The following is a 22,393-nucleotide window of genomic DNA, read 5'->3' as shown; positions in this document are numbered from 1 at the left end:
GGATCTCCAATGGACAAAAAAATCAGATGAATAATCTAATCAGATCATCTAATAGTATGTAATTTATAAAATGATTCAGATTCAATAAAAAATTGTACATATTGTTGAATGTTATAATCGCTTGATCAGAGTGATTTTTAGGCCATAGGAGATCCAAAGCAAGGGCTGAGAAATGAACGGTTTGGATCAATCAAAGGTGGGACCCAGTATGCTCAGTGTGCTGTTGTGGGGCGCCACATTGAATTACATGGAGGTCGTTCCTCGTTGAAGTATTTCTTAGTCAACTAATGTCTCGTTGTGTGCCAAAAATGAAACAAATTGATAACAACTAGACAGTAGAATAGAGAGATCAACGGTGAGTACTAATTCCAAGGTCACACGTGGGCAATGTATATGTAATTGAGACCGTTGATCTTGTAGGACATTATTAGCCTATCCATATGGCCTTGGTCGGTTGGTCCCATGCCCTTGATCAATAATTTTTATTTCATTTATACCCGAAAGAAAGAAGGATTGATCAAGGGTGTGGATATGCGCACAACACGTTGATGGTGGGTGGGGCCTTAGATCTTGACCGTTCATTGGCCGAAAAGCAATTATAATCCAATTAGTGGCAAGCAAATGAACGGTCAAGAACAGAATCAATTTTTCCTTCAACCATCTATTTGCAGACCATTGATCGGGTGGTTAAGATCGTCTGATCGAAGAGATTTCTTGTATAATTACTGGTCTATGATGGGACCCACCTGATGGACGGTAGTCTATACCTATCCATGTGCCGCCTCCTGATTGACGGTAGCCTATCTTTCGGCCTAGACATAGGAGACCGGTCTAGCCCGCTTTTTTTAAGACATTCCTCCCACTGCCCTAATGCCCTTGAATAAAAAATAAGGTAACTCTCTCTGTGACTCTCCAACCTTGGAAAATCCATCGAATTTTGTTTCTCTTAACTTGATTTCTGATGGACTCCTCTCGTTCGAATCTGTTCGAACTCTGGGATATTTGCGAAGACTATTGTGGTACATAGATTTCTCACTATCTTTTTGAATTTATTTATTTTTAATCTCTACTGTGAAATGATTTCGAAATGAGTTGTGAAATGTAGCTCTGTCTTTGTTAGGGTTCGATCAAAAAAAAATTTTTTTTTTTTTTTGGTGGGTAAGCTGGGGGGTATGAGCAATTAAACAACAAATGATCAATGGTTTCTCTGTTGGTGAAAAATAGAGGGCAGTTTGTTTTTCTGTTGGAAAACGAGTCTGTCACGAGTATTGAGTCTGTGTGATGCATGGTTTGCCGTGTTTTGAGAAGTCCTCAAGAGTCTGTATCGCACCCTTATTGATGTTAATTAAAGTATTAACCTTCATGATTTTTCATTTCCAGGTATTATATCAAGATATGAACATGCAAGCTCAAATGAGGCACTACCTCCGCTTTCAAAGTTGGTGGAGTCAAGACAGACAATGTATACAATTTTGACAAATGCCATTTTATACATACCATGCAAGATTTACCCAACAATACATTTCTTTGGCAATTTTTCATCGAAAGTGTAGGCCAAGACATTGTTAGGGGATATTGATTGTGTACATGTTTCTTCTTGATGCTAATTGTCTGCTATATATAAAAAAAGAAAAGAAATATAACATATCTGTACCTTATGGCCTATGCCCATTTCAGATAACTAGCTAAAAGTTTACCATAGAAATTGATAACAGCACTTGGTCATCAAGATTGTTTTCTAATGTTTGCTGATCATGTTAAGATGGTTGATTTTCTAGTGACAGGAATTTGGTTTTTGATGACCTTTCTAAGCTCATGGCAATCCTAGACCTGGATGTGAGTTATTGTTTCTTTCTAATTAGGGGTTTTTTAAGTGCTCATGGTTTTTGTCTGCAATATGTTTTCTTATATTATTTTTTTCAGGCTTTTTAAGGAAGCTATGCCAGTCTTATGTGCTCTTTGTGTCCTTATTATTGACAAACTTTTCATTGTTGGCAATTGTTTGCAGGTACACCCTAGTCAGTTCACAATGTTCTATAAGTTTGTCTTTTTCATTTGCTGCGAAAATGGGCAAAAGAGAATCAGTAATTCACTTAAACTTTTTTAAAATCTCCATTGTATCTCCTGCAGATCCAAATCACAGTTTTCATCCATTGTTCTTCTTGCGTCTTCATAGTTTTCTTTTTCTAATTATTTTCAGCTGTAAGCAGGGCTATAGCTGCTTGGAGATTAGTCTTCAAAGGCAGGTTTCGAATGCTTAACCAATGGTGTGATTTTGTTGAGGTACAATTTATTGGACCTGAACCTTGGCTTTGTATGCTTGTAAATTCTGTGTATGCTTCTCTTCTTTGGCTTCCTGACCGAAATATAAATAACCTATTATTTGGGGGGGGGGGGGGTGGTATGGAGGAAGAAAGGAGAATAAACAATGATGAAGATAAAACTCTAACAATTGCACAAGGGTATTTGGACTATATTTCTTGGGCTGCTTAGATACTATGACAAGATTTGAGAGTCCCCTCACAAGGAATGACTATTCCAATTTTTCATTAATGTGTACTAAATCTTCACGAAATCATAAAAGTAATCATGTCTACGAATAATAAAGAACTATCATGAAATGGGTTAATGCATTGTAAAAAAATACAAATAAATAAACAGAAATCTAACTTGTCACTTATCATTACTCTGATCTATTACTACTGACCTTCTCAGTTATCTTGATGTGCGTGGCTTGGAACCACCCAGGGGCAGGGAGCATCTGCGGGCACATGATACTCGACCTCTTTCTATGTTTTGGAGAATTAGTGAGAATTTAAAAAGGGCAATGTTTTGCAACTGCTTTCATTAGAGAAGATTGTTTTGAAGTTGTAAGGAGGGCTATTGGCTAGTCAAGTTTGAGGTGGTTATGTTAGAGAATTGCTCGTATATTTTCGGCCTCCCAATGAAATGGAGAATTCCTTGGGAGTGTCTTTTTTTGTTTTTGACAAAGATTCCTTGGGAGTGTCTGGACTCTAGACTTTAGATTTTCTCTCAGTATTGGGACTTCTGTCCTGATTCAGTAGGCAGTTGTGTTGTAACTGTTGACTTTTATTTGCTCCCTTTGTTCCCCATTCTTTCTTATCTATAAACCTGTTTCATTTCCAAATAAATGTTGTCTTTTCTTCCCTAGACTTAGACTATCTTAGTCAAGTGGATAAGGTTATTACCTATTATGTGTTTGTAAATAGAGTGTCTCTCAGAACTTTGGTATCAGGGACTGTGGTTTTAGGTTCATATTGCACATTACATGTTATTTGTGGTCTTGGACAAAATTGATTCATTTACATATTGGAAATCTAATAAATAATTTTATATTTGCTAAAGAGAAAACTAAAAAAGTTGTTTGAAACATTTCTTCCATAGCGTCGAGTAGGGGCAACAGGTAATCCACCTGTCAACTGAGTTTATCCTTGCTTTTGTTGTGTTGATTGCATGAAATTAAATGTTTTTCATGATAGTTTTGGCCAAATGGCTCATATCTCGTGTGCGTGCGTGCGTATAATTAATCTTTCATTTATTATTTCTCCTATTTATAATCACTAGCTAATCTATTGAATTATGCTCTGAAACATCAACCGCATAATATTTCTGAGGATACTTGGCAACAGCTTCTAGTCTTTAGTAGAATTGTCGATAAAGATCTTAGAGGATATGATCCTGAAGGTTTCCACATAATGTTTCTGAGGATACTTGGCAGCAGCTTCTAGTCTTTGGCAGATGTGTCGATGGAAATCTTGAAGGATATCCAACCTATATAGTCTCTAGACTTACATGTAGAACGTGCACATTTTTAGAATATGATATGCTCTTATGTAAATTCTATTTTGTAGATTGATTTTTTGAGGCTCTTTGGAGCTGCTTTAGTCAACAGTTGATGTCTTATATGACTATTAGGTACTATGTTTTATAGTTGTCTCTTATTGATTATGAACTACTAGCGGATTTAATCCTTGAAGAAAGTATTCATCCATGCACGAGGATATTTGTACACTAGCCAAGGAGAGACGAGCATCGTTGATCATCGTACCGTTTCACAAAGAACAGACGGTGGATGGAGCCTTAGAGGCCACAAACCCTGCTTTTAGAAGCGTTAATCAAAATCTCTTAACCAACGCTCCGTGTTCCGTGACAATTTTGATTGATCGGGACTGGGTGGGACCACTAGGGTTGTGACAAGCCACGTGTTGCATCATGTGGTGGTGCTTTTTATTGGTGGGCCCGATGATGATCGAGAGGCTCTTTCGTACGCGTAGCGAATGACAGAGCATGACGGAGTTAGCCTGATGGTGTTACGGTTCTTGGGGGGGGATTTGGTGGTGGAGCCCGCGACCGTGGTTGCCAAAAATGCACTAGGGTTGGGACTGGGTGGGATCACTAGGGTTGCGACAAAAAATGGAGCGCATGTTTATCAAAACATTGGAGCGCCGATATCATTTCCCTATAAATTTTGATTAAGAACTGTTAATATCATTGTTAAGATATGATCTTAGTCATTAACACAGTACTTTTTTGCATATTTGGCAATGAGATTTTAAATGGGTGCCGACATCAATTCCCAAATAGGGTATTAAAATGAGGGTGCCGAATTTTTGAATTATTGTTTTTCTTTCCATTTACAGAGGAATCGGAGTAGGAATTGAAATAGGATGCCAGGATTCGGCAATCCAAACACAGCCAAAAAGTTCTGTTAAATTGGAGGAACATGAGTTTTCAAAGGCCACCAAATCCAGATATTTCACTTACGTTTGGATTGCAAGAAAAACATTTCTGGGAAAAGTTTTTCTTCCCAAAATTTAGAGTCGAATGATACGACTGTGGTTAATGTCAAGAGATATTATCATAAATTGAAGGTCTCTCTAAGTAAAAATTGAATAGGGCTGGTTCAATTTACACTTTCTAGAGTATAAAAAAAAGTAGGACCTTCTAGAAATATTTTTCCATTCCAAACTTTTCCTGAAAATCTTGGAATCCTAGCTTCTTATAAAAATTAGAAGTAGAGCAATTCTAGAATTGTAATTAGCTTCTTCTGCAATCTTTCCAACGAACTATGGACATATAAGATGTCTATTTTCTTCTAATTTTCTTTGATAAGAGAAGACAAAACATCATGTAGGCCCACTTGGGCCTCCCATTTATCATACATGGGACCTCTTTAGGCCTCCCATTGATAATTTCCTTCCACCCAAAATAAATTGGGGAAAAGAAATCTGCACCTTCCCACAGCTTTCCATTGGATGTGTGGATGAAGAATCCTTCCCCTGCAAGCTGGAGAGACATCAGTTATAAAAACCCATGTAAGAGAGAACTCATGACATTATCTTCTCCACTGTTAGATAACTTGTTTGACTCCCATGGAGTCCACCACTACTCTAGATTTCGGGGAGGAATTTGCCACCGGCAAAACCCCAGAAGAATTTGTTCGCGCTGTTGATCAATATCTACAGGTCTACAATGACAATTATGTCGAGAGATTTCAATATTTACAGCTCTACAATGACAATTATGTTGAGAGATTTCGGCTCTTCTTCTATCCTGGTCATCAGTATCCAACCCATGTTGAGAAATGGATCAGATTAGCAACAGAGAGGGGAGTCAAGGAGCTTGAGCTTGAACTCGATTCCTTTTATATTTCAAACGGGGAAATAGAATTCAGGAAAACATTTGAATTGCCCCAGTTTCTCTTTGCTTGTGAGTCTCTAACACTTCTACATTTGAGTTACTGTGCTTTCAATCTTCCTTCGAATTTCGTTGGTTTAAGTACACTCCAATCACTCTTTCTCAAAGAGGTTATCGTTACCAGTAATATGCTTGAGAGAGTGTTTCTCAATTGCCCACTACTTGAGAGACTCACTCTAAATACTTGTCATGATAATATCGAATCTCTTGGTGATGATTGTCTCGAATCAATTAAGGCTTCTGCTCCGTATCTACGGCTTAAGAGTTTGACACTGGTCAATTGTTATACAATCATGAAGCTCGAGCTTTTCGCTCCAAATCTCCAATCATTTCATTTCAATGGCGAATTTCTTGAATATTCATTTAAGGACATCGAGTCTTTGGTCGATGTTATTATAAGCCCTACTAACATATACGCTGATCTCGACTTTAATCGGACCCGGCTATTACCTGATCTCTCTCATATCAAGATTTTGACGCTCTCCAGCGAGGTTGTTTGGGTATGTGATCACCCCCATCTTTCAGAAATGAATCTTTTTTTTTTGGCTTTTAAGGCGATATGGGTTTTATACAGTAAGCTTTTCTGTCTCGTTGTAGGAATCAGAGCATGTGGCACCTGAAAATATTCCCATAACATTCCACAATCTTCAAGAGTTACAGCTTCTGATAAGTCAATGTTAAATGAAGATCTCACTCAGATAGACTACTTCTTTCGACATTGTTTTTTTCCTAGTCTCGAGAAACTTTTCATAGAGGTTGGTTTAGTTAAAAACCCATTAGTAATTTCACTCCCATTCTTTTCTTGATTATTTTCTCTTTCAATTTGGTCATTCATGGCTGATTTTGTTATGAAACTTTGAACCCACAGCTCCTAAACCGTCCTGAAAATTCTCCAATGGAAGAAGACGAGGGAGCCCCAAAGGACCCAGTGAAATGTGTTTTCCATAATCTCAAGACAATTAAGATGAGTAGCTTTCGAGGACAAAAGAATGAAATGATGTTGGTGAAATTCTTGCTGAAGAAAGCAATTGTACTGGAATCTTTGGTATTAGTACTTCCTGAGAACGGTATCGGCGATGTAAATAAGGATTATTCTTCTGCATCCCAGTCAGGATCTCTCGAGACGTTCTTAAAGCTTCTCCACGAGGAGTTACTGCTCTTACCGAAGGCATCACGCAATGCTCAGATAGTCCTATGTGAAAATCAGGAAGATGATAATAGTGTATGCCCAACTCATCTTAAAGCTCACTATACAGTTTAACTTGTTGCAAGCTGTGGTGGTTTTCCATCTTGTGTAATGATATTTCCACACCCTTTTCCAGCATTTCTACTCCCCTTTTGTGTTTTTCCCTGAAAAAAAGTCATTTACCGGGAAAGACAAACGAATAGGAGTGAAAATTTCTGAAAAGCGGAGGAGATGTCGTTAACCTTTAATGTTTTAGTGTGTAAACTGTGAATTAGCAGACAATAATGCCTATTATCAGCTAGGAGGGCATGCCATTTTATGGATTTTATCAATATCCATTACAATTTTGCAGTGTGGATGGTTGAATTTATGCAGAGGATTTTCTTTCCATTTTATGAGACTTGAGAGCTTGATATCTTCTTTAGTGAGATAATTTGCATGATTTAATCTCTTTTATTTGGTGGGCTCAATTATGGAGATCGAATTACCTTAAAATCATATTTGTTGGATGATCTCAACTAATCGGTCTTTGGCTTGTAAATGGATGATGAGAAGAAATGGACAAGAATCCTCATTCAACACTCTAATCAAACACCATTAAAAAAAAAAAAATCACTCTCTAATCAAATGGCTGAGAATCTTCAATTAGAAAATAATATAGATCTTGGCCAAGGAGCAATTGGGCATCACCTAGTAGGGTAGTTGTTTCTATCTTCCATTTTCTTATAACGAGGCATATGAAAACCCCTATGAAGGGGAATAATAGTAGTGTGTATGACATACAGTTGGGTAGGTGGATTGGGGTGAGTATGTGGTCAAATTGGTGTAGGGGCAAGCCTTTTGGCGTGAGTGTGTATTTGTGAGAAAGAAATCAAGAAGGGGCAGTGAGTTACATGAAAAAAAGGGAGGGGAACTGGTGGTGTGAATGTACCATGGAACAACCTTGAATAAAATGCCAAGGGACTGCTACCTCAGCAATATTTGACAGTTGGATGTGTTGCCAAGTCAGCTGTTATCAACTTGGCAAGTGCTAGGCTTCTACAATGTTCGGATGTAACCTGTATCTAGGAGAGAGATCGTTTGAAAAATGAGGTTATTTTATGTTTTCCAAGCCTTTTCAAACATGTTTCAACAAACTCAAAAAGGTATTTGAAAACTTAGGACAAAAGCTCAAAGACCATAGCCTAGAGCCCCAAAACTTCAATGTATTAAATCAAGTTTTCAAAACTGGGCCGGTGACCAAGATCTCCCGGTCATGGGAGTTCAAGAGGACCATTCACCTAAAGAGGTAAATTCTCTATCCGCTCTTAATGTTGAAAATAATGATGAAGATGAAAATATTTCCTTTACTTATGATGATCTGTATGATGCCTGTGATAAATTTCAAGAAGCACACATTCTTGAAGTTTCCAAAAACATCAAACTTATGAAGAAAATAGAAAAATTAAATCTTGAACTTAAAAATTTAAAAATGAATGTAATGCACTAACTTGCATAGTTAATGAAAACAACGTCTTGATAGATAAAGTCAAAAATCTTGAAGTGTTGAATCAAGATTTTCTAAAAGAAAATCAAGAAATATATTTAAATATTGAAAGATTATATTTGGAAAACAAAGAATTGAAATGGGAAAATGAAAAACTCTCACTAAAGTTTAAGTGTGGGAAGACAAAACTAGATGAGATACTTGATATGAAAGTCTCTTATGATAAGTGTGGTCTTGGTTACCAACCTTATCAAAAGAAACCCTCATATAAGAATGATACCCACAAGCCATACATTTCATTTGTAAAAGCTAGCACATCACACTCTCAGTCAAATTATCATGCTAGTTCTAGAGTTATCCCCACTTGCTATTATTGTGGTAAACTTGGGCATGTAAAATACTTTTGCAAGATTAGAACATCAAACAAATATGTGGGTAGCAAAAGGTAACTCCTATGGAACTAATCCTAAAAGACCCAAAGAAATTTTGGTACCTAAGTCCAAGACTTGATTCTCTATTTTGGAGGTATGTTTGAGTAGTAACTCTAGATTGGATAAATGGTACCTCGACAGTGGATACTCAAGGCACATGACTTTTGACCCCTCAAACATTTCCACACTCAACATGGAAGATCAAGGAACTGTCACATTCGGAGACAATGCCAAAGGAAAAATCATCGGTGAAGGTACAATTAAGTTTAAAGGTATTACATTTAGAAATGTATTACTTGTTGACGGACTTAGACATAATTTGCTTAGTATAAGTCAACTATGTGACAATGATAATGAAGTATTATTCAAAAATGATAAATGCATTGTTAGGACTTCAAGTGATAACAAAATTGAATTTGTAGCCACTAGAGATGGAAATGTCTAATACTTTTATGCTTGAAGAACTCACATGTCAAAATGTTACTTGTCTTGCATCTTTTGAAAATAATACATGAACATGGCATAGAAGACTAGGACATTCTAATATGGAAATCATTGTGAGAATCTCTAGGAAGAACATTGTAAATGGTCTACCTAAACTTAACTATCTTAAAAATCATATGTGTAGAGCATGTCAACTTAGTAAACAAGTAAAAGACTCATTTCAACCTAAGAACATCATCTCTACCTCTAGACTATTGCAAGTACTTCACATGGACCTATTTGGTCCCGTAAAGACATGTAGCTTTGGTGGAAAAAGATATGTATTTGCAGTAGTAGATGATTATTATAGGTTCACTTGGGTTTTATTCCTTGCTTCCAAGGATGAAACATTTAGAGAATTTTACAAATTGTGCAACAAGCTACAAAGAGATAGAGGATGTCACATTAAACAAATAAGAAGTGATCATGGAACACAGAGTTTGAAAATCATTAATTTGAAGAATATTGTGCTGAATTAGGCATAGATAACAATTTCTCAACCCCATCCTCCAATTCAAATTCGATTTCTTCATGGTATTGACATCGAGGGAGAAACTATGATTTCCCCTCTTCGAGATTGAAGACATTACAATTTGATTCTTATAAATTAGCTTTAGTTCTCACATCATCTAGTATATTTCTTCCAGTAGTTTCATAAGAAGCTTCCTAGCCTTGATTCTAGGAGGCTTCTTAGTATGGGCATTTTTCTTAACACATCCATGTACAAGGTACACATTTTATAATAATTTGGCCTAAGTTTGTCACCATTAGAAGCCCAAATGAAAGAGAAGTCGAAATGAGCTTGGTTTCATAACCTAACCAAATATCTTATATAATCAACAGCGTAAAATTGGTATATGCATATATTATCATTCAAAAAAATTGGCATATATTATTACCATGAGATATGCCATCACATCATCAATTCAACATTGGCTGTTGATCACTTGAATTTGATCGATAATTATTTAAATCTTGTACATTAAACACTAATAAAAGAACTTCCAATCTTTCCAACATAAAATTCCCTGTAAGGCTGCTTTGCTTATGGTTAAGAATGAGATTGACACGTGTAATGCTGACTAAAGAGCAGGGGCTGGATATCAATCACTTGGTGCAGAACTTGGAGCTAGTGGAGAATGTAATGAAATCATTTTTATGTTCGAAGATATAATGCAATTTTCAGAAGGCAAAATATGACCAAACTGGCATCAAGGATTGAATGGGTAACTGATTAACTTTCTTAGGATTTAGTATATAAGGAGTACAAATTTCTTAGAATTTAGTATATAAGGAGTACCATCGCATGAAAGTTGATTACTGCACTTCATCAATAAATTTCTTCTGTTTATATAAAGAAAAAAAAAAAGGAAATTTGATAATATAATGAAATCAATCACTTAGCATAAGACTTGGAGCTAGTGGAGAGTATATAATGAAATCATTTTTATATTCAACAATATAATAAATAATAAAAACTTCGAAAGGAAAATGTTTAACCAGGCAGCATTATGGATTAAATGGAAACCAGATATGCATTCTTATGCTTTACTATACCAGGGGTTCCATCACATCAAGTGGATGACTGTTCGTCGATAAACTATTGCAATTTATATATGAGAAAAGAGTTCCTACTTCATAGATAACTTATCTACTCTCTAGGCTTAGGCTTAAAATACATGGGGCTACATTGTTTGGGTGATCCAAAGCATTCATTTGATGAGCCCTCCATAGATAGGGTGTGCCCAAAAAATCAGCTCGATAGGATCATCCTTACGCTTCGAACTGTGGAGGCAAAAATGGACAGATTTGTGAAGGTCTATATCCGTCCATTTTTACCTCCACAATTCGAAGGGTTTGGATGATCATATTGAGCTGATTTTACAAGAAATGGAATATAACTATACCTACATGAGCTGGTCTTTAACCTTCCATGAGTTGGGACTAGTGGAGTATTCATTTATTTATTTTGTCTTTGGTGAAATCCTTAGCAATTCAATCAGTGGGAGCTAGAAATGGTGATCCATTGAGGCGTCCACAATTTTCTGCCTGCACATGATGAGAGTTAGACCTGTCGGTTGAAGGATGTTTGATCCATCGAGGTTGGCAATGACAAGTTGGGAGGAATAATTGAAGCATGCTTTGGGAACTTGAGTGAGTCTTAGTTTTTCACACATGTAGTAACATGCCGACTTGAACAAGAATTTTAAAAACTCAAACCGTGTCAAAACAGTGTGGTTTCAATAACGTTAATTGCCATCAATTGATTATTTTTTCTTGAATGAAACATGGCGCGGATAAAGGATTCTGATAACTCTACGTATGTAAGGATCTAAAGACACTATTACATGTAGAAACAAAAAAAATCCTCCCAATAAACTTCTAAAAAAGTAAGGGTTTATGGTGGTTTTATAGTGCAAAGAATTTTGGGCATTTACCATCCAAATTGAGTCCTATAGGCCAATAAACAAGAAAAATCTCTATTTTCTAGCAAAAAGATTGTTCTAGAACCTATTTTATTTTGCTCTCAATAATTCAAAAGTCCCAAATAGCTGGATGGGGGTTTCACTGTTCACGCCCACCTGGACAGCCTCCTCATCTATTAACTGAGTTTAGAGGGATTTTGGAAACAATATGAGTTTCCTAACAAAACTTGGAAACCCAGCCACCAAAAAACTCGGATTTTGGAAACAATATGAGTTTCCTATCAAAACTTGAAAACCCAGCCACTGAAAATCTCTCCAAACCCCTTAATTCAGGCTTTAATTTTAATGAAACCGGGTTGCAAAAAACATTTTTGCATGGCAGCAGCCGCTCGGCGAATTGCCTTGCAAATCCCATTAAGCTATAATTTAGTCAATTTTATTGGATTTATTTATTTTATTTTTAGGTTCTTAAGCAGGGTTTGAACCTCCAACCTCAAGGAGATAATGGTTTAGTCAATTTTTTTATAAAGGTTCTAAGAGCCATTCAATTAGAAAGTTAAAGAAGGAAGCATGGGATTATGATTGTAATTTTCTAAGAGTAATGGTAGTTTTCGTAATTTGGCCTTGATTATGGATTTCTTTGGACAAGGATATAGGAAGATGTTGTTGAGGTGTTTTCTGTGAATAAATGAACTGGCACTCTCTTTAGTATGTTCGATGATCCAAACCATTCAATAAGGGTTGCAACTTGGGCAGGTCTCAAAACCGAACCCTAGGACTGGTTTAAAACCAGTTGGTTGCAATTTCCTCGGGTTGGGTTGTTTTAGGGTTGAGAAAAGCCACCCGTTGGGTTAGAGCTGAGGAACTGGGCAACCTAACCATGGTCTTCTAATTTTATCTTATTTTCAAAATCTTTGGATTTTGTTTTATTTTTTCCGTACTTTTTCTGCTTTTGCGTAGGGCTAACCTGAAACCAATCCTACTGAGCCCGACATGATTTAAGTTCCTAGGGCAAACCTGATCCCAATCCTACTCAACCTAACCATGGTCTTCTCTCTCTCAGCCAACAGGTTAGTAGTGTCGGAGAGGACAACTCTTACCTTTTTCTCAAATCAAATCCTCGACATCTTGACCGTCCCTCTTCCTCTAATCTCTGTTCCAACTTCCAAAGCAGAGAAAAAGTAAGATCTTCTGAGCACATAAAGCGTAAAGAAAGGGCGATGATATTGTCACCCCCCTAAATTACGCATTCGCTCCCCTTTTGGCTTGATTTGACGTCAAAAAGCATTAATAAGGGGGGCGAATGCGTACGCAGGGGGGGTGACAATATCATCGCCCTAAAGAAATGGTAATTAAGGTTTTTCTTTCTGTGAATCATTACTACTTCTAACTTCCATTGATTTGACATTGGGATTGGGCCATTGATTTGACATTGGGAAAATCGCCGTTTATTTGGCGTTAGTTTCATTTACCCTTCCTGGTTTTAGTAGTATATTGGGTTTTTTTTTTTAGAGAACATTTAGGTAAGTTACCTACACACTACCTTAAAATACAGTGGGGGCTCACATTGTTTTGGTGATCCAAACAATTCATTTGAATGGTCCTCACATAGATAGGGTGTCCACAAAAAATCAGATCCATAGGATCATCCCAACCCTACGATTTGTGGAGGTAAAATGGACGTGTATAAACCTTCACAAATTAGTCCATTTTTTGCCTCCATAGTTTGAATGGTTAGGATGATCCTATGGATCTGATTTTTTGTGGACACCCTATCTATGTGAGGATCATTCAAATGAATGGTTTGGATCACCCAAACAATGTGGGCCCCCACTGTATTTTAAGCTAGTGTGTAGGTAACTTACCTACACAAGTGTGTAGGAAATGTTCTCTCTTTTTTTAATTGTGATGAATTCTCGCAACATCCTTTTAGTTATGTTAAGTTCATTGGTTATTTTTTTTTACTAAGGTGACAATTAGGGCTGCAACTCGAGCCGGGTAAAACCCGACCCGCATCGACCCGACCCGAAAATAGCCTGGGTAGGGTTCAGGTTTCATGGGTTTCGGGTCGAGCCGGGTTCAGCATTCAAAAGTCCGCATGAATCTCGGGTCGAGCCGGGTTTGAAGGGGCCCGACCCTACCCGAACCGAGTTATATAAGTTATAGTATGTACATTTTTTTCTATTGTTAGTTAAAAGTTAAAGGGATAATTACATTTACACCCCCCTCTAGTTTCTGACACATCCACTTCCACCCCTATAGTTTAAAACGTGACAAATACACCCTTGTAGTTTCAATTTGTTTAAGGTAGGCCCCCTCAGCTGAAGGTTCGTCCATAGATTGAAGGGTTAGGATGATCCGATGGAGCTGATTTTTTTGGCACACCCTAACTCTGTCAGGACCCATCAAATGAACGCTTTGGATCATCCAAACAATGTGGGCCCACATTATTTGGATGATTTTTTGGTAGTTTTTGGATTCGGGTAGGGGCCCACATTATTTGGATGATCCAAAGCGTTCATTTGATGGGTCCTGACATAGATATGGTGTGCCCAAAAAATCAGCTCCATCGGATCATCCTAACCCTTCAATCTATGGACGAACCTTCAGCTGATAGGGCAAACCTTAAACAAATTGAAACTACAGGGGTGTATTTGTCACGTTTTAAACTATAGGGGTGGAAGTGGATGTGTCAGAAACTAGAGGGGGTGTAAATGTAATTATCCCAAAGTTAAAAGTGAAAACCCACGCACCCACTGTTACTGTATGTGAGTGTAATTTCTGCTTCTATGAGTTGAGTTGATTCAAGTGTTTGATTCAGCATTGTTTGATTGTAATTACAACATTGTTTGATTACAGCATTGTTTGATTCAAGTGTGATGTGAGTGTAATTACAACATTGTTTGATTACAGCATTGTTTGATTCAAGTGTGATGTGAGTGTAATTACATCATTGTTTGATTCAAGTGTAATGTGAGTGTAATTTCTGCTTCTATGAGTTGAGTTGCCTTGCCAAACAAGAATTTTCCTTAAAAATTTGCGTCAACATGAAAAAATCCGACCCGACCCGAGATTTATCATGGGTAGGGCCGGGTTTGGGAATCGTGGGTTTTCCGAAAAAAAACCCGACCCAACCCGACCCGAGATATTTCTCGGGTAGGGTTGGGTTCTCCAAAACCCGACCCGAGTTGCAGCCTTAGTGACAATGTTGCTTGGGAGAATAGTGCACCATGGGGAGTCGATTTATCACTGCCCATTCTTTATCATGCTACAATGTAAATCTTTCCAGGTCTGGGTTCTGCATCTGAACTTGAGTGTCTTATCAATGCCCACTAACTATATTCCCTTCCTCATTCATGTTACAAGTGGTTTTTATGTAATTTGGTTGATTTCTTTTCTCTGTCTCAAGCAGATTTATATTTTGGAAATCATTTTCCTCTATATGGTTGCTTCAAAACTTAGATTTTGAGACATTTTTTCCCTCTTTATAGGAAACACAAACAAGAGAGGTGGAAATAAAATTTCCATTTTTGTTTATATTTTAATTTAAAAGAATTAACAGTATTTTCTTCATTTATTTTTAAGCACAAACCAAAATTTCCAATTTTCATTTAAAAGTAACATTTTCAAAACATTTCATTGTCGCCCCGTGCATCGCACGGATTGTCCCACTAGTTAAAAAGAAAAAAACAGATGAGTCCCCAAATTCCTATTCTCTTTTCTCTGCTGTCAGTTCTATATGAGCCCACGTGGCAAAATTAAAATAAATAAATAAATAGAGACAACTGATATTGGCACTACAATGTTTTAATAATTACACAAATTCAGCTTGTCTCTTTTAACTAGCCAATAAGAGCTATAATAACCTTTGACAGGTGTTTAAATAATAAAGACAAGATGAGTTAGCACAATTATCAAAACTTGTTAGTGCCCCATATCAGCACCATAAAAAAAATAAATAAATATTCACCGGCCAAAGATAAGCATGAGGCCTAATAAATACAAAACTTCTAGATGTTTCCACAACCTTCCTGTGGGCGCCCCCCTGCATTATATCTTCTCATCCATGGTCACCTTCTCCCTCTTATCTAAACCCACTTTTTTTCTCTCTCTATCAATCCCCCGCCCCTCTCTCTCTTCATTTTTTTTCTGAATCAATGGCTTCAGAATCAGATTCTGAAACTTCATTTCTTGAGCAACTGATCAGATCAAGAAACAGAGACATTTCCTACTTCTTCCCTCTAATCCTAGGCATCATGGGCTCCCCAAGATCAGAAACCCTAGACCCAGATCAAGAAACCCAACAAACCCAAGAAAGGGTTATTCTAATAAACCCATTTACCCAAGGTATGATCATCCTTCAAGGTGGTAGAACCTTAGAAACCCTAGTAAGAGAGATGTCAGCCATGGAATCTGGTAAAAGTGGCCCCCCTCCAGCATCTAAGGCCTCGATCGAGGCGATGCCAACAGTCGAGATTGAAGATGAGGGTTTAGATTGTACCATCTGTTTGGACGGTTTTGTTGTTGGAGAAAAGGGTAGGGAGATGCCATGTAAGCATAGGTTTCATTCTAATTGTATTGAGAAATGGTTAGGGCTTCATGGGTCTTGTCCTGTTTGTAGGTTTAAGATGCCTGTTGATGAAGAGGAGAAAAAACAAAGTGGTGAGAGAGATGAAGAGAGGGGGATTTGGGTTAGTTTTTCTTTGGATAGGAGAGATTCATCAGGTAGTGAGAGATCAGATGAGCAATAAAAAAGAAGGGTAAATTGGGGATTCTTTTTTGTTTTCTACAGGGGATGTTACAGTTGGTTGTTTTCATATATGATAAGGAGAAATGATTTTTTTTTTTGTTTATCTTATATTTGATCTGTTTTTAGGAATTTTTAGCCTTCTTGTTAATTGTAAAGGCAGAGTATCAATGTTAATGGGAAATAAAAACTCTGATTTGTTTTTTGCTTCTTCTTTTCTTGCATTTTTTTTCCTTTGTTTTATGTAGAAGTTCAACTCTTTAGCATTTTCATGGTGGTTTGGTGGGAATGGTTTTGGTGAGATAGGAAAGATAAATACTGGGTAGGTTTCTATCCATCTGTGGTCTGTTCCTTGATTTGATTTGTCTTAAGAAAAAAAAAACGTGTGGTTTAGATCCATGGTCTCTTGGCATGTGGTTCAAGTGGGATGATAAAAATCGATTTGGTTTCTATCTTTCTAGAATGGATTTGCCTGCTAAAAATAAGTAAGAAAAGGATAGACAAAAGAAAACATGTTTTAGATCCAGTCTCCAAAGTGCCATTCTCTTGTGGTGTGATCTTTCATTAGCAATTATATTTTTCAGATAATTCTTGAAGTTCATTGACATAGATTAGTTGAATTTTGACATGGGTTTTTAGTACAAAGATCAACCAAGTGCAAGAATTAGTTGATTTTTGACGTTGGTATTTTGTACAAAGATCAACGAACTGCGAAGTTCTTCATTTGTTTGTGTAAATAAAAAATCATCACTTGGTTTCTATGTAGTGATCTTATCATTGTATGAACTTGATGGAAACAGGTTTATCTTCAGTAATATGTAATGGAATTTGTGATCAATTGTTCACATGGTAATGATCTTGGTTACAATTTCTTCACTAATCTTTGGATTGTGGACTGGTTATGTGTAAGTGGAACTAATTAGTTCTGTTCTGTTGAATCTTATGTTCATTTTAGTTTAAACATCATACCATTGTGAGTAGTAAACTACTACTAAAACCAGTGATCCTTCTTGAGGTTTTCCATATTCATTGTATGAAGTCTAGGATGTTACAAACAGATCAACTCCAGCTTTAATTTTCCGAAATAATTTATCGTGTTAGCCTATGATATTCTATTATGTGGTTTCTAATTTTGCATAATCATTCAAAAAAAAAAAAAAAAAACTGTACCTGGTAATATGTTCTTCGACCCAAACCAGGGAAAACACCCTTGACTTTGAAACTTGGTAACTTCAACTAATCTATGGATCGTAGTGACACGTTTTAAGAAAACATGGGAATGTCAATGCTTCTTTGTCTTGTATCTTCCTCTGCTTCTCATTGGAATGCCAACAGTGTTTAAAACCTCTTTGACTCGACTCGGGTGAGCCCGAGTCGACTCTTTTTTACCTTGCCCGTGTTTCACGTTGCACCGCATCTACATTCCGTGTTTTGCCCTATAGAGTCAATAAAAACTCCTTTGACTCTCCCGATTTATGACCGCATTAACTGCGTTCTTGGCCGCGTCCACGCCGAGCCGACAAGGATTTTTCTTGGCCTCGTTTCACGTCACATCCTTGTTTTAAAACACTGATGCCAAAGTTTTTTTTTTTTTAATTGTATTGGCCCTTTGCGAAGCAGGGGTAAGGCTGCACACATCTAGCCCTCCTCAGACCCCGCAATGGTGGGAGCCTCGTGCATTGAGCTGCCCTTTTTTTTGTTATTGTATTGGCTCTTTGCATGCTCTAGCACTGCTTCCTAAGAGCAGTGTGTCTACTGAATTCACCATTGCGGCTTGGTTGAAATAATAATAGCCCATTCTATGTTCAATCGTCGAGATTAATGGATTCATCCAATCGTCAACTTGTGAGTCAATTTACACCCTTCACCCTTCACAATAATGGCGAGCAAGTACTGAAATCATCTTGCAAAAATCTCTCAATTTCTCTATATTCACCACTTCCTGAACAATCCTGTCCTTTCTTCAACTTAATCAGATGACCCATTTTTTATGCGCTCGTCAAATTCTCTCTCCTCGACCAAGACCCAAAAATCGAATACAGAGAGTTCGCAGCAACTCGCCAACTCCCATGATTGAGAAGCAGTCGGCTGTACAATTTCCCTCCATGAGGAGGGGGGAAGATCACCAAGCATTAGCTGAATCTGAATTAACCATAAACAGAGGCACCTTCAACGAAGCATGCTACCTACCACCCCCCGTGGAGATAAAAGTGATAAACATAATCCAATAGAAGAAACTCCCTTGTTGGCAAACTAGTCAGCAGTTCAGTTTCCTTCTCTAGACATATGATAACTTCCCCTTGGTAATGAGTGTACAAGTTTTGCAATTTCACTTTGATGAGCATTGCCGTGGAATTGGAGTGGATGGGGTTAATCTGTGAACTGGTTGTGATTTGGAAACTAATGGCAAGTCACACATCTTGAGCAATATATGGTACTGATTATTGGACAGATTGTGAAACTTTTATGACAGAGGAGATGCTGAGGTTTGCTTTGATAACTTTGCCCATTTCTGCATCCTGAGGTGAGATATAGAATTGTTTGACGTGTTCTTGAGGTCCAATGCAACTTTACATGAAGAACTGAGGATTTCCAGTTGTGCCCGCAGATATGTACCATCACTCCAATATCCGACTGCTACATTTGGTTAAAGGAAGCTTCGTACACTGCATGCAAATGCCCCATGTCTCCTCATGAAGTTTATACTGCTTAACCTGAGCTTATTTCCATCACTTGCACTTAATGTTCATGTCCACCTCCTCAATTGTGTCCTCCAATTAAAAGGCTTTGAATTTTTTTTTTTTTTGGGAAACGTAGCGATTTTATTGATAAGCAAGCATATTACAAGCATGGGACAAGGCGTTCCACCTGTGTAACACTTTTACAGCGAAACTCTCCTCTTTAAACCCTCCTTTTTCTTGCCCCTCCTGAGGGATATAAAGCATTAGATACCCACATCAAGGAGCAGAAACTGCTGGACAGTAATTTGTAAACAGCAATGACTGAAAACCTCATCTGACTAGTCCCTAAATACCGCTGCATCCACCGTAACGAAACCATAGGGTCTGTTGTGGATAATTTCAGCCCCTGCTAGAATCCAAGCAACATTACTGCATCCAAGCCAATACTGATGAACGGCTAACTCTTCGGCAGATGCACCGGCTAAAGAGGTGTCTATGCCTCTGAAGCAATGGTGAATTACTGTAATGATTTGGCTCATTTGTATGATTCGGTGCTGTAGTACTGTATCAGATTCTGTACTGGGACATCTTGTACCCATTTTTTATTAATATATTTTTGTTATCTTTCAAAAACAAAAGCCAATACTGATGAACTGCTCTTCCTGATTGACTAGTGACATCTTTCTCCTTTGCCCCTCATTAACGCCTGTTGCGTCAGGAGGATGTTATCACCCCTAATTGCAGCGCACCCCTTCTGCTCATCACTATGTTTACCTGCTCAGCCATTCGGATGTTTATATCTTCCCTTTCTGCCCTATTCTTTGCTACTTTATTGGCCTCTTCGTTCGCATATTTGCATATGTGCTTGAATTTTGGTGTAATTTCCGACAATTATTGCTACAAGGTCTCTAATTTCCGACAAGATATTCTCTAACACCCACGGGCCTACCGTCTTATTGCTTGCCCAAGATATCACATTTGTTGAATCCCCTTCAATGATACAAATTACTTGATCCATGTGCTGTGAACCATCTTAATCCCCCATAAAAGTTCTCTCGCTTCCGCCTCATTTACATCACAAACACCTATCGGGCCTGAGAACAATAGGAGGCGCCTATTTGAATCCCGAAACAGTCCACCGATGCCCGCTAGGCCCGTATTCCTTTTGAACTTCTGTCAACAGTTTATTCCACCCACTTGAAAGCGGGCTCCCTCTTGGCATTTCCTTTTGCTTTTTTTTTTTCCAGAGATAGTCTTCCAATTCCTTAAGGACTCCCCCACACTGTAGTAGCTTGGTACCTCCTTGCCGAAATTAGTCCATGCTATTAGATCGGCTTTGGTATCAAGTGCAAATCTTCCCTAGCTACGCCTTTTGTCTTTGAAGAGTTGGTTGTTCCTCTCCCTCCAAAGACGCCAAATTGTAATATATGGTACCAATCCCCACACTACCGGACCAATACTATTGTCTTGATCGATCTCAATCTCTGAAGCGGCATTTCTTGCCCAAAGGATCTCATCATTGTCATCCATAATTGATGGGTGTGCATACAATGTACAAGAAGATGATACAAAGATTATTCATTACTTAAAAAAAAAAAGATTCTTCATTACTTGAGTAGAAGAAACACCAGGCCGCCATTTGCACATTCCTCATTTTCATCCGGTCACACGTATTGATTCTTTTCCTTGCTACTACACAAGCAAAAGCCACCACTTTAGGTGGTGCCTTCGCTTTCCAAATCCTTACACATCTACACACCGAGAGTCTTTCCTGTTCTCACTAATGTCATGTCGCTAGTCCAAGATTAGACCACCTAATGCTCTTCTCTTAATCTCATTCCGCTGTTTAATTTTATATCCAAGTCCCAACATAAGAAAAGAGAAGCCTCTCTCAATTCATGGCTTTGGGCCAGGCCAAGCTTTGGATGTTCTTTTCATTGTGGGACTAGATCGGGCTTGAGCAGAAGCAACCTTTTCACAACAAGCCAGGCTTAGGAAGACCCAGCCTGGCCTAATCCGTCCATTGGCAGCGCTATGGCTATTTTCTCATTAAGGGATAAACAAGTGTTGTTATTTGCAAATAAGATTATTTGTTTTTAGTTAAATCTTATGTGAATGAGACATTAAGTCCAATTCGGAAGCCATTAAATATGATATGAACTATCATAATCATTGTTTGCATATAATAGTACATGAAATGAAAACCTAACTCTAATCCTATGTTTATAAATATATGCCTTTGCTTAATGGGAGCAACAAACTAAAGAGAGACAATATTTAGGGCTTCTCTGGTTGGTCCTTGATCTACCAATTCAAAGCTCAAGATTCTATTGATCTGAGAATCCAGACTTGCCTAGGTTGGAAGATCCTTCTAGTCATCAACATATGGTATTCAATTAGAGCATCTTAGAAGGTTGGATTGCGAGGATCGCCAAGCATCAACAATCTGATCGTCATGGCCGGAGGTATGATCAATTTCTCCATTTGTTTTGACAATTAAACTAACATAAAAGGCTTGGTTTATCTCTTTTGTTGTTGCACCATTAATTCATGCATTTAGCAACGTTGGATCATTCAAATCCTTAGTGCTAATGTTCGAACTGCCGTCATATATGCTTCTGTACCTGGATACATGGATTTCATATTTATGGTACAGTTACATAATAATAAATTTTCCAATGTCAACAGTTAATAAATTTTCCAATGTCAACAGTTAACTGTCACAGTATGTCACATGCAAGTGTATTGGTTTGCGGGGAATCACCATGTTTGTCATCTCATGTCAGTGTTTAACATGGGCACGCCTGTCTGCCATGCCGCCTATTCACATACATCTGCTTCTCAATGGTTTCCTTTTGACCTGCTGATTACTTGTTATGAGCAAGGTTACCTTTCTCGCATGGATCCATCTTGATATACAAGGATTGACACTAGACTTCAGATTCCAAGACAGACCAGATGGTTCAATCCATGTTGAATGAATCCCCTGACATGTTTCTTAAGCACTTAAATAACATATGTTAGCTCTTCTTTGGTTTCATCAAAAAACTAATATGAATCGCTTGCCCATGCATGTGCTTTGTACTGTAATTAACTAATTATCATCCCAAGGTGTCATAGGGTCTTTGTCATCACCGACGACTCCATTTATAAAGGATAATATTGTAATCTTTTTCCTATTTTAGTCCATGAAGATGAGCAATTGAGATGTACCTGTTTTTGAAATGGCATTGAG

General features: G+C 37.7%; 2 protein-coding genes across 13 annotated transcripts; both read left to right on the top strand.

Moving 5' to 3' along the window:
- Window positions 1-851: 851 nt before the first annotated feature.
- LOC143848000 (defective in cullin neddylation protein AAR3-like) lies at window positions 852-22,348 on the top strand. Of its 12 annotated transcripts, none has more exons than XR_013235265.1 (8): window positions 853-1,019; window positions 1,381-1,462; window positions 1,779-1,836; window positions 2,009-2,084; window positions 2,201-2,283; window positions 8,916-9,075; window positions 21,440-21,623; window positions 21,872-22,343. XR_013235265.1 is itself a non-coding variant. In XM_077356771.1 (7 exons), exons 1-7 carry the CDS (start codon window positions 962-964, stop codon window positions 10,502-10,504), a joined length of 597 nt encoding a protein of 198 aa, XP_077212886.1. In that variant the 5' UTR covers window positions 852-961; the 3' UTR covers window positions 10,505-11,270. The 12 variants fall into 12 exon arrangements, 7 of the variants coding, with proteins under 7 accessions (XP_077212886.1, XP_077212884.1, XP_077212887.1 ...); XR_013235264.1 differs by having other exon boundaries at window positions 8,916-9,093; XR_013235266.1 differs by lacking the exons at window positions 8,916-9,075; window positions 21,440-21,623; window positions 21,872-22,343 and adding exons at window positions 6,189-6,218; window positions 6,316-6,473; window positions 6,587-6,724.
- On the top strand, window positions 15,776-16,687 carry LOC143848987 (RING/U-box superfamily protein). The gene has a single exon (XM_077358030.1). It carries the CDS (start codon window positions 15,888-15,890, stop codon window positions 16,479-16,481), a length of 594 nt encoding a protein of 197 aa, XP_077214145.1. The 5' UTR covers window positions 15,776-15,887; the 3' UTR covers window positions 16,482-16,687.
- Window positions 22,349-22,393: the final 45 nt, after the last annotated feature.

The sequence above is a fragment of the Tasmannia lanceolata genome, unplaced genomic scaffold (genome assembly GCF_043159265.1).
Source record: "Tasmannia lanceolata isolate RefF3 unplaced genomic scaffold, GAP_Taslan_0.1 ptg000016l, whole genome shotgun sequence".
NCBI classification, from domain to species: Eukaryota; Viridiplantae; Streptophyta; class Magnoliopsida; order Canellales; family Winteraceae; genus Tasmannia; species Tasmannia lanceolata.
This window is presented reverse-complemented; position numbering and strand designations above follow the sequence as displayed.